At 36.0% G+C, this 13008-nt stretch overlaps 1 protein-coding gene across 2 annotated transcripts in view; it reads left to right on the plus strand.

The window, feature by feature from the left end:
• Window positions 1-7279, plus strand: part of LOC307131290 (uncharacterized protein) — an 11467-nt gene extending 4188 nt beyond the window's left edge. For both annotated transcript variants that reach the window (XM_079824854.1, XM_079824853.1), the window contains exons 2-6: window positions 1-354; window positions 3501-3700; window positions 5843-5961; window positions 6345-6468; window positions 6640-7279. The exon at window positions 1-354 is cut by the window's left edge. In XM_079824854.1, the coding sequence (XP_079680980.1) occupies window positions 1-354; window positions 3501-3700; window positions 5843-5961; window positions 6345-6468; window positions 6640-6768 (926 nt within the window). In that variant the 3' untranslated portion in view covers window positions 6769-7279. The remainder of the gene's footprint in view (window positions 355-3500; window positions 3701-5842; window positions 5962-6344; window positions 6469-6639) is intronic.
• Window positions 7280-13008: the final 5729 nt, after the last annotated feature.

Consider the following 13008-nt stretch of genomic DNA (forward strand, 5'->3'; position numbering starts at 1 on the left):
GCTTTAGCACACCAACAACCAATATAACTGTAACCACTATTCACTCCCAGCCTAATCCTGCCCCTACCACCACTGCAGCCATAGCAACAGCCATCCCAGCATTAAGCAATGGGGAGGTGGGGGCTAGAGGTGGAGACTTGCTGCCTCTGGTGAACTCAGAGTTGCTATCAGAGCCGGCGAGAGTTGACGACTGGGACACGGTGGCCGCTGACGAGGGGTCTCTTGATGTGGGCGAGGAGGAAGAGGAGGAGGAGGAGGATGAGTTTGGGGCTTTCATGCAGGCAGGTGGGGAGCAGTGGATGCACAGGTTCGGTGAAGTCCAACAGTCCGATGCGGGAGAGGATTACAACTGTGGTAAGTAAACTGTCTTGAAAGTAGTAGTCACTTAAGACGGAAGGTACTGTAAGTTCTCTTCTGGAGCAGGAACCTGGCTTTGTTTGGGTTTGAGTGCTCAGATAAACATGCAGTCCCTGTGTTACAGTACTAAATAGTCTGTCTGGTTTGACCTGGATTCCTGCAGACCCCCTCGCTTCACCCAACCTCATGTGAAGATATTAATTATTTAAAGCCCTGCTTGGAATTCCTACCCCCTCATCCCGTCACTCCCCCTGTTGCTGTGTACCAGCCTATGGCAACCCTCTACAATGCGAGTAAATCACTCGCATATGCAAGTAAATCTTCACTCTGGGCGACTAAATAATATCTATCATTAGCCATTGGCTAATAAATGCTTCGATTTTACTCACCAGTGTGTGTGTTAGAGGCTTAGAATAAGTTTAGCATAGATATCATTTCACCTGCTGAACACTCCGTCAAGCGATCTGTCCATTTCAGTTCAGCTCAACGGATGCGCAGCGTACCTGTAAACTGAAGGCGCACAACTCACCATCGCTTTGCTGAGAGCACTGTGTTTCTCACACACACACGCAAATAGGGAGAGCCTTTGTTGTATTTTCCTCTCAAAACAACGATAAGCAAAAGATATGCTGGTTTCTCAGGTAGTGGGCGGGACTAATGCGCAAACGGCAATCTCATTGGCTGGTGCTCATCTATTAACTTCACTGTTTTGATTTCAGCAAATCAGTTCGAGCAGAGCGCAGACAACGTGATTAATATTCATGAACCCAGCAGCTTATCAATCCTTACTAGTGCGTTGTATATTGTTATTAGTAGTAGTCTTATTATCTTATTAATAATTACTATTATCTATTACTATTATTATTTTTTACAGAAACACTGAATGACCAACAATATCTTAAGCAACACCACTAGTCCTAAGTTCAATTAAAATATCAAATAAGCTATATATATATATATATATATATATTAGGGCTGTCAAACGAATAATCATGAAATATAAAAGTTTGTTTACATTATATAAGTGTGTGTACTGTGTATAATTATGTATATTTGAATACACACACGTATATATTTAAGAAATATTTGCATGTGTGTATATATATATATTTATATAATTTATAAATATACATATTTTAAATATAAAATATATTTCTTAAATATATACATGTATGTGTGTGTATTTACATACACATGATAATTATACACAGTACACACACGTATATTATGTAAACACAAACCTTTATTTTGGATGCGGTTAATCGCAATTAATCGATTTGACAGCACTAATATAAATAAAATAGTATATCAGTCTGGCGAGTAGAGGGTGTGTGTAGAGGGTTGTATGGCAGGAGGCAGCATTAAAGAGACATGCAAACACAAGGCCATTGGGACAAGAGGGGAGGCCAATGCCAAAGGCAAAATAGAGGACAAACACAGCATTATTTATTCATCCACTATGTCTTCTGCCCATAATTCTTGGTCAAAACCAAATACTTTTCCACTTAACAATCTTATGGGCTTTAAAAATTTGGCAGCCACTGTGTAATCATAATCCACAGGATTAATCCTGCTCTCTAAAAAGGGGGAAACCAGGTGATTCAGGTCAACATAAGCAGGTTTAACCTACTTTTTATTTTTTAAATTAGGTCATGCAAGTAAATCTTTTATATGGCAAGTAAGTTATTTGTGGAAGCCATTTAACATATCTCATTGGAATAATGTGAGTTATTACATTGCCTTTTGTGCGTATCACAGCAGTGAGTGCTGCTAAAAGGTTCATGCTTAAAGGGATAGTTCACCCAAAAATGAAGATTAGCCCATGATTTACTCACCCTCAAGTCATCCTAGCTGTATATGACATTCTTCTTTCAGACGAACACAATCAGAGTTATGTGAAAACATATCCTGGCTCTTTCAAGCTTTATAAATGGGAGTGAATAGGAACTTTGATTTTGAAGTGTATCCATCCATCATAAAAGTAACCCATGCGGCTCCAGGATGTCAATAAAGGCCTTCTGAAGCGAAGCAATGTGTTTTTGTTAGAAAAATATCCATATTTATAACTTTATAAACTATAATCACTGGCTTCAGGTAACTGCCGTACGTGAGTCTAGTTCCAACGGAAGAGTGACCTCTGACCCAAAAAAAGCATTGCTTCGCTTTAGAGGGCCTTTATTAACACCCTGGAGCCGTATGGATTACTTTTATGATGGATGTGCTTTTTTGGGCTTCAAAATCTAAAGTACCATTCACACCCATTATGAAGATGTGTTTTGCTGAACGAAGAAAGTCATATACCTAGGATGGCTTGAGGGCGAGTAAATTATGGGATATCATTATCACTTTTGGGTGAACTAACCCTTTAAGGTTAATCGCATTTGAAAATAACATATACCATTTCAAAAACCACCTGCATTAAGCCCTAACCAATACTGTTAACACAAGCAAACATGAGATAAAAATGCAGTTTCTGAAGCAACCATGCCATTTTAGATTACTTCTAGAAGTTTTTGAGTTCTTTTATCATGACGTGTGTTTTACGGGACTCAAACCCGAACGCTCCACATCACAAGTGCAATGCCAGGTGAGCAACAAAGAAAGTTTACAATGTCAGAAAAGCCAAACATATGGAGCTGGTGATGTGATGCAAACACCGCAATGTATTAGTTTACAAATCCTGATCTCTATGTTAAGTGTTTTTAGGTCATAACATGCTAGAACCGCGTGAAAAGTCTTTATTAACCAATGATCTGCCCCTGTAATCATAATTTGTGTGAAATGGATTAAAAGTTGTTGGTGTTTCACTGCTGGTAATTTCACCTGGAAACTGCATGTTGGAACTAGAGGCACATTTTCCCAAATGAGCCTATGTTGTACCTTTCAACAATGGTCTAAAAATAACTAAATATACACTTTGTTCAAAGAGTGTACAAAAATGGAGAACTGAAGTATGAGTAAACACTTTCACTGCCTGTCAGTTATTGCACATGTCATGGTGCGGACTTTGTGAAACCTTTCCACCGCAGTTAGCAGAAGCTCTTTGCATTATCATAATGCCTACTGGTCTTGCTAAGAGATTTTGTATGAGATTCAGGAAAATGAAACTCTAAAGACTTACATGAACCCTTATCTCCTCTCAGAGGGATGCACAAGTCCCACTGATGCAAATGAACCCGCATCCTGGGCATCTGATTGGACGGCAGACCAGTCATTCCAGCAGTCGGAGAGCACATGGATCGCCTTCAGCCAGGAGACTGTGGAGCAGAAGACAGTGCCTGATGGCCAGTGGTGGCCTTCAACCGAAAAGCCAAACCTTTCCCTCTCTCCTCTCCTTAATGTGGTAAAGATTTATACTCTGTTACAATAATTATGTTCTCAGATTATTTTCAAGTATTAAAGACATTGAAATTTTTTTTAACTAATGCTGCCTTCACATGTTATCGGAAATGTCCCACTTTTGAAGTGGTGATTACGAGCTCATCGCATTCAAGTGGTTTGTTGTCAGAAAGAACAGGAATCATGGAGGACACCAGGTTTAATCTGGCCTATTTATTGGAAATATCATATTAGAGCCAAAATTATATTTTGTGTCCCATTCATTGACAACCATATAAACATTCACCGCAGCTTCTGAAATTTCAGTCAAATACAGGCTATTTTCGCTGTGTATAAAACATACAATATGCTTTAATTGATTATTCATATAGGTAAATATGCTTTAATGACAAGACAAGGCGATGTGACTGTTGTGGAAAAAAACAATGAAGAATACCAGTCACAGAAGCAATCGTTCTCCCCTCCACCTTGTTTAAAGTCCCCATGAAATCAAAATTGAAGTTTTTTGGTTTTAGTATAAATATTCTAGGATATTCTACTGTTATCTGTAAGCTAATGTGCTCCGAAACGACAACAGAATTTGCATTTAGAAGATATAAGCATTCAAAACTTACAGTCTCTCACCTTCGCCAATATGGATCAATGATTTTGATGAGATCACTCTGCACTTCAGCTTCTCATCAGATTTTCTGTCCAATCAAATGCTCTCTACAATCTAAAGTGTCCCGCCCCCTACATAATAAATAGACACTGAAGCTACGGCTGAAATCGGTCACTTGTTCGCACATTCACTATTTTCCACATGGTGAATGACACATAGTGCACTATATAGGGGATAAGGAATGATTCTGACAGTGTACATATGCTTTCCATTGGGGCGAATGACACAGCTCCGGTCCAGAGACACGATAGCACAGAGCGGATCATATGTGTGAGCCAGTGCAGACCACAAAACATATCAGACCCTTTTGAATTCTGCATATTTTAAAACGATATGGAGGAAAAAGAGATTAGGAGGAAACTGCGGCTTTAATGAGCTCAACAGCTCTGGCTGACCTTGACCTATGATATAAACTAAACGCTATTGGCTATTTTAAAAAAATGGGAGGAGCTGTTCGATATGTCCCACCCTGTCTTCCTGTTTCAGTGGAAATTACGTCAACACATTGAATAATGCTGCGTGTTTCAAGGCACTTAAGTGTGCCTTTAAAGGTTATGCCCCATCCAACTCGGGTATCAAAATTATTTCCGAGCTTCCCAGTGGTAAATACGTCTTGAGAAGGCGTTCATGGCCACTTTTAACTAGGAAATTCGTAATAACGATAATTTCGATAGTACGTGAAGGCAGCAGAAGTATGTAGTGGTGCAAGGATGACGTCAAAACCCGTAAGACTAATTCGCTAGGTTTTCCTATGGGGTTTTCCAATAGGGTTTTTCAATTTATGAGAAAAATGAGGTCTGTGGTAAACATAACTTGACGACACTTATGCTTTTTACTCTACAATGTAAATGACACTCATCCATATCGAAAACGCTATTTCTGAAGCTGATATTTTTAATTAAATAAAGGAATAAGTAACTAGATTAGAACGTTTGGGGTGTGGGTGTGAGCAGTTTACATTGTAGAACAAAACGTTAAAGTATCGTCAAGTTATGTTTACCGCACAGACCTCATTTTACTCATACATTGAAAAACCCTATAGGAAAATGTATAGAACCACTGACAAATTAGAAGTCATCCCTGCGCCAGCCCCTTTGTGTTGGGCTCCCAAACATCCTGACCTAATAAATGTACATTATCCCACTTAATAGACTAAATAAATGATTACTAGACTATTAAATAAATTACTCTTTTTTTTTTATTATAACAGTATGTGAAATGAAAGATACCATACGATATAAGAAAGAAATCGAATAGTTTAGCAGTCATTATACGCAAAGATTTGACCAGAAATATGCTATATTTTCTAAAGAGCCATGAGATACTAATTCAAACATTAATTAAAGGCTTGTTTATGATTTTAGTATCATACTAATATATCTTAAAATTCAAGAATGTTGTTTCAAGCTTATACATGTTAATTAAAACCTGTTCAAAACTGTTGATTCTTTGATGATTTGTAATCTTTACTGTTTGTGTGTCTAGTCAAATGTCTTTCTAGAGGCCTTTCCCTCTGACAAGTCTGCCTGTGATCCTGAATACATTCCTACACTAAAGCAGCTTCTGCAAGGACCAGCTGAGAACAGCAATATAGGAGCGCACAAGTATGTTGCATTATTTGTAGTTGGGCTGAACTAATTATGCCTTTTATTATTTATAAATTTATAATAGTTACTTTTAGAGATTTTTAAGAAAAGGGTAAGAAAAACATCCGAAATGTGCAGTGCTGGTGAGGAACAGATTGAAAAGCCCTGACATAAATTAATCATCTATTGCCACCTTGTGGTCATACAAGATACTACTGCATTGCATCAGATAAAAAACAAAGGCCTGACTGTTTTGCATGAAATTCTCTATTTCATCCTCTTGAGATGCCTGAAAATGTAAAAACAAATCTTTCTTTGATGATTTCACGTAAAATAATGGTATTTGTTTTTCTTGTTACATGCTATAAAATTCCGGGTTAATCATTTTGCTTCCCCCAAAGGGAACAGAGCTTACTTGATGGCCTCCAGGATCTGGACCGGATGATTGGTGTGAAATATAAGAGGGCGGAGTCTCTGTCCTGTAAACTTCTCCTCCAGTCACTGCATTTGGAACGTCCCAGCTCTGTGAGTTTGCTGTAATGAATAATAAAAAAATGCAAATATTATATTTATATACAGTGCATTTACCATAAATAGGGCTTGGTGTTGGTATATGTGCAGTATATTGTAGTATATTTACCATAAACGTGTATATTTTCAATATTATAACCACATAATCATCCTTTTCTCCCTCAGGAATGTGTGACAGTTCGACGGAAGACCAGTGCCAGATTTTCTCCAAATCTCCCAACGTCCAACCAGCAGTTGGCTGCAAATGCTAAGAGGAGACTGTCATATGACTTCAACAGAAACATCATGACTTAGTCTCTTTATCTGCTGAATCATCTTTGACCTATGCTTCCTTGAAAAAATTAAATTCAGGGAAGAGAAATAATACACGTTGAAAAACTGAATTTCCCTGGATTGACTTCTATTCAAGGTTTATTTAAAGTGTATTTCTTCTTTCAATGTCTGTTCTCACTCTGTGTCTGGTAGATTCTGTTTCTCATTCAGCGGTGTATCAAGAAACACAAGACTTGCGTTCAAACAAATATACGTTTTTCAGTATGTCAGCATATTAGGGTTAAATTAGGACATATACTAAAATGTCAAGTTAAAAAAAACATTGCCTAATTGTTTAGTTCAGGTGTAAGGAGACTTGTGCGGCATTGAGTCTGGTTATCAAATATGACTGTATGAGTTTTTTTGTATTGCTTTCAATCTATGGATTACATTAGTTAGATTAAGATTATTTATCTGGAGAACCTGTAGATTAAAATCTGTCCCGTCACACCCCAATCCCATACCCCAACTTTCCTGTATGCCATGATAAGCGAAAAGAAATTAAATAAACAAAACAAAAAAAAAATATATATATATATATATATATATATTTTGATAGGGGAGAGAGAGATTAGGATTACTTTCTGCTCCCAAAAAGCTCTCCTTCACCTGAAAATTGTCAAAAGCTAGCAAATTTCCACAAAATGTATTTTCATACACCACCTCACAGAGAAATCCATGTTCTTGTTTCCATGTCTTTTCTCCCTGTGATTGAAGTACTAAATATGACACTGTAGTGTACCATTTTTAACCCCTGAAGAATAGAGACCATATTTTCAGAAGTGTTTTAAAATGAATGTTAACATTTTAAATTGAACCTGTAAGCTTGTTTGTTGATTGATGTAATTAAAACACCTTTGACGGACTGAATGAAGCGGATATCTGAGGGTTCAACCATTCAATGTTTCATAAGTGACCTGAGCAGATATGAATTCCAACAACTTATGAACACAAAATAACTTCAGGTTGTTTTGATTATCTGCACATATTTAAAATTGCTGATAAAAGTGCATTCTTTAGTTTCGGCTATGCCATCTAAACGCTCGAGGACATCTCCCTTGGACTGAGATGTAACAAGAGGAAACGTAACAAGTCTAACCAGAGTGACTTGGCTTCTTGTTTACCAAGATAATAGTTCACTGTCTGCAGCTGTTCACACTGCTGTCCTCGTCGTGAGTTTATATGAGGTTAAGTGTGGACAATATGAACAGAGACCGCAGCTATTTTTATCCCCTCTGTGACATGTGACTCTCCTTCACTTCTTCTTCACAACAGACTCCATCACGAGTTTGTTTTTCTTTCTGTGTTATTTTGTATTTCAAAAGAAAACTATAATGTAGGATCATTTGGGACACAATCAAGACTATGTTGATAAGACGGCTGTGTCGTCATGTGATTGAGATCTCATTTATTGGTCTGAAATAAGTGTGTGCAAAAACAACAAATGTTACTGTAATACACCCTATGCAAAATAATCCAAACCACTGCATCAGTACCTACATATGACATATGAATAAACTTTTACAGCCTATCTGTAAAACCAATGACTTCTTAAGGCAAGACACCCCAGTAGGCATGCACAATATATTTTAAATGTTATTGTTACCGCCCGATAAGAGAATTTGGCCGATATTTTAAAAGCCATTAAATAATGGATTATTTCCTTCAGCTGAGACACTTCAGATACGCACTGCCACGATGGTTTTGAATTTCTTGAAATATGATTGGAATCACTTGAAAAAAGTGCATTATGTGCAGCACAAGTCTGTCATATAGGCTGTTGTGAACATTATAATTGTGTGGTCTGGACATGGCTTTTAATGGTGAGACTTTTGTTTTTGTAATCAGGCTCTCAAAAATGATATAAAAATTTGGATTAGGATTTATCGGCCAATATATCGGTTATCAGCTTTCAAATATAAAGAATTATCGGTTATCAGTATCGACCAAAATTTTCATATCGGTGAATTTGCATAAATGTCTAGAACAAAAGAATAAAGCCAGGTTCAAAATTCTTGTTTCATTTTTTTGACCTATTAGTCAAAGGTGTTTACAGAGGGGATTTTGGAAATCTCTTTTTATCACTCCATAAATCAGAAAATACTGTCAACAGCAAGATACATTTTCACAATTGTTTTTAAATAAAAATCTTTATTATTCTAAAATAAATTATATATGAACAAATCCTCTGTAAAAACCTTCAGAATATAGGTAGGAATAATACTGTAAATATTGGTGTATGTGAATGCTGCTGAAGTAGAGATTTCTGACTCAGTGCGGGAGAAAAACTTATTTTGAGAAAATGGCCTTTAAAGATATGCTGTGTAATTGAAATCTAGAGACGCAAATAGATTAAGTGCTATAAAAGATACACTTAAAGGTGTATTTTGGATGTTTTCTGTCCACTTGTCTGAACACTTTATGGACAGCTAAAAAGCCCCAAATCTCAAAATGAAGGAAGCTTGTCTCCGCCATAGAATGAAAAATAAAAAAGGCATTGCGACTTTTTAGTCAGAATTACGTCAGAATTACGATATATAAAATTAAAATTGTGAGTTATAAAGTCAGAATTTCGAGAAAAAGTCAGAATTGCGATGTATAAACTTCCAATTGCGAGTTATAAAGTCAGAATTGCGATATATAGCCTAAACTTGCAATTGCGAGTTATAAAGTCAGAATTGCGATATATAGCCTAAACTTGCAATTGCGAGTTATAAAGTCAGAATTGCGATATATAGCCTAAACTTGCAATTGCGAGTTATAAAGTCAGAATTGCAATATATAGCCTAAACTTGCGATTGCGAGCTATAAAGTCAGAATTGCGATATATAGCCTAAACTTGCAATTGCGAGTTATGAAGTCAGAATTGCGAGAAAAGGTCAGAATTGCAATGTATAAACTTACAATTGTGATAAAAGTCAGAACTGCGATATATAAACTTGCAATTGCGAGTTATAAAGTCAGAATTGCAATATATAGCCTAAACTTGCGATTGCGAGCTATAAAGTCAGAATTGCGATATATATCGCCTAAACTTGCAATTGCGAGCTATAAAGTCAGAATTGCGATATATAGCCTAAACTTGCAATTGCGAGTTATGAAGTCAGAATTGCGAGAAAAGGTCAGAATTGCGATGTATAAACTTGCAATTGCGAGTAAATTGCGATATATAGCCTAAACTTGCAATTGCGAGTTATAAAGTCAGAATTGCAATATATAGCCTAAAATTGAAATTGCGAGTTATAAAGTCAGAATTGTGATATATAGCCTAAACTTGCAATTGCGAGATCTAAAGTCAGAATTGCGAGAAAAGGTCAGAATTGCGATGTATAAACTTGCAATTGCGAGTTATAAACTCAGAATTGCAATATATAGCCTAAACTTGCAATTGCGAGCTATAAAGTCAGACTTGCAATGTATAAACTTACAATTGTGATAAAGGTCAGTTATAAAGTCAGAATTGCGATGTATAGCCTAAACTTGCAATTGCAAGTTATAAAGTCAGAATTGTGATATATAGCCAAAACTTCCAATTGCGAGTTATAAAGTCAGAATTGCGATATATAGCCTAAACTTGCAATTGCGAGCTACAAAGTTAGAATTGCGATGTATAAACTTACAATTGTGATAAAAGTCAGAATTGCGATATATAAACTTGCAATTGCAAGTAAATTGCGATATATAGCCTAAACTTGCGATTGCGAGCTATAAAGTCAGAATTGCGATATATAGCCTAAACTTGCAATTGTGAGCTATAAAGTCAGAATTGCAATATATAGCCTAAACTTGCAATTGTGAGCTATAAAGTCAGAATTGCGATATATAGCCTAAACTTGCGATTGCGAGCTATGAAGTCAGAATTGCGATATATGGCCTAAACTTGCAATTGCGAGCTATAAAGTCAGAATTGCGATATATAGCCTAAACTTGCAATTTCGAGTTATAAAGTCAGAATTGCGAGAAAAGGTCAGAATTGCGAAGTATAAACTTACAATTGTGATAAAAGTCAGAATTACGATATATAAACTTGCAATTGGGAGTAAATTGTGATATATAGCCTAAACTTGCAATTGCGAGTTATAAAGTCAGAATTGCAATATATAGCCTAAACTTGCAATTGTGAGCTATAAAGTCAGAATTGTGATATATAGCCTAAACTTCAATTGCGAGTTATAAAGTCAGAATTGCGATGTATAGCCTAAACTTGCAATTGCGAGTTATAAAGTCAGAATTGTGATATATAGCCTAAACTTGCAATTGCGAGCTATAAAGTCAGAATTGCGATGTATAAACTTACAATTGTGATAAAAGTCAGAATTGCGATATATAAACTTGCAATTGCGAGTAAATTTTGATATATAGCCTAAACTTGCAATTGCGAGTTATAAAGTCAGAATTGCAATATATAGCCTAAACTTGCGATTGCAAGCTATAAAGTCAGAATTGCGATATATAGCCTAAACTTGCAATTGTGAGCTATAAAGTCAGAATTGCGATATATAGCCTAAACTTGCGATTGCGAGCTATAAAGTCAGAATTGCGATATATAGCCTAAAACTTGCAATTGCGAGCTATAAAGTCAGAATTGCGATATATAGCCTAAACTTGCAATTTTGAGTTATAAAGTCAGAATTGCGAAAAAAGGTCAGAATTGCGATGTATAAACTTACAATTGTGATAAAAGTCAGAATTACGATATATAAACTTGCAATTGCGAGTAAATTGTGATATATAGCCTAAACTTGCAATTGCGAGTTATAAAGTCAGAATTGCGATATATAGCCAAAACTAGCAATTGCGAGCTATAAAGTCAGAATTGTGATATATAGCCTAAACTTGCAATTGTGAGCTATAAAGTCAGAATTGCAATATATAGCCTAAACTTGCAATTGTGAGCTATAAAGTCAGAATTGCGATATATAGCCTAAACTTGCAATTGCGAGTTATAAAGTCAGAATTGCAAGAAAAGGTCAGAATTGCGATGAATAAACTTGCAATTGCGAGTTATAAAGTCAGAATTGCAATATATAGCCTAAACTTGCAATTGCGAGTTATAAAGTCAGAATTGCGATATATAGCCTAAACTTCCAATTGCGAGTTATAAAGTCAGAATTGCGATAAATAGCCTAAACTTGCAATTGTGAGCTATAAAGTCAGACTTGCGATGTATAAACTTATAATTGTGATAAAGGTCAGAATTGCGATGTATAAACTTCCAATTGTGAGTTATAAAGTCAGAATTGCGATATATAGCCTAAACTTGCAATTGCGAGCTATAAAGTCAGAATTGCGATTTAAAGCCTAAACTTTTAATTGTGAGTTATAAAGTCAGAATTGCGAGAAAAGGTCAGAATTGCGATGTATAAACTTGCAATTGCAAGTTATAAAGTCAGAATTTGCGATATATAGCCTAAACTTGAAATTGCAAGCTATAAAGTCAGAATTGTGATGTATAAACTTGCAATTGCGATAAAAGTCAGAATTGCGATATATAGCCTAAACTTGCAATTGCGAGCTATAAAGTCAGAATTGCGATATATAGCCTAAGCTTGCAATTGCGAGCTATAAAGCCAGACTTGCGATGTATAAACTTACAATTGTGATAAAGGTCAGAATTGCGATGTATAAACTTGCAATTGCGAATTATAAAGTCAGAATTGCGATATATAGCCTAAACGTGCAATTGCGAGCTATAAAGTCAGACTTGCGATATATAGCCTAAGCTTGCAATTGCGAGCTATAAAGTCAGACTTGCGATGTATAAACTTACAATTGTGATAAAGGTCAGAATTGCAATGTATAAACTTGCAAATGCGAGTTATAAAGTCAGAATTGCGATGTATAGCCTAAACGTGCAATTGCGAGTTATAAAGTCAGAATTGCGATATATAGCCAAAACTTCCAATTGCGAGTTATAAAGTCAGAATTGCGATATATAGCCTAAACTTGCAATTGCGAGCTATAAAGTCAGAATTGCAATATATAAACTTGCAATTGTGAGTTATAAAGTCAGAATTGCAATATATAGCCTAAACTTGTAATTGCGAGCTATAAAGTCAGATTTGCAATGTATAAACTTGCAATTGCGATAAAAGTCAGAATTGCGATATATAAACTTGCAATTGCGATTTATAAAGTCAGAATTGCGATATATAGCCTAAACTTGCAATTGCGAGCTATAAAGTCAGACTTGCGATGTATAAACTTACAATTGTGATAAAG

The sequence above is a fragment of the Gobio gobio genome (assembly GCF_949357685.1).
Source record: "Gobio gobio genome assembly, chromosome: 9".
Classification (NCBI taxonomy): Eukaryota; Metazoa; Chordata; class Actinopteri; order Cypriniformes; family Gobionidae; genus Gobio; species Gobio gobio.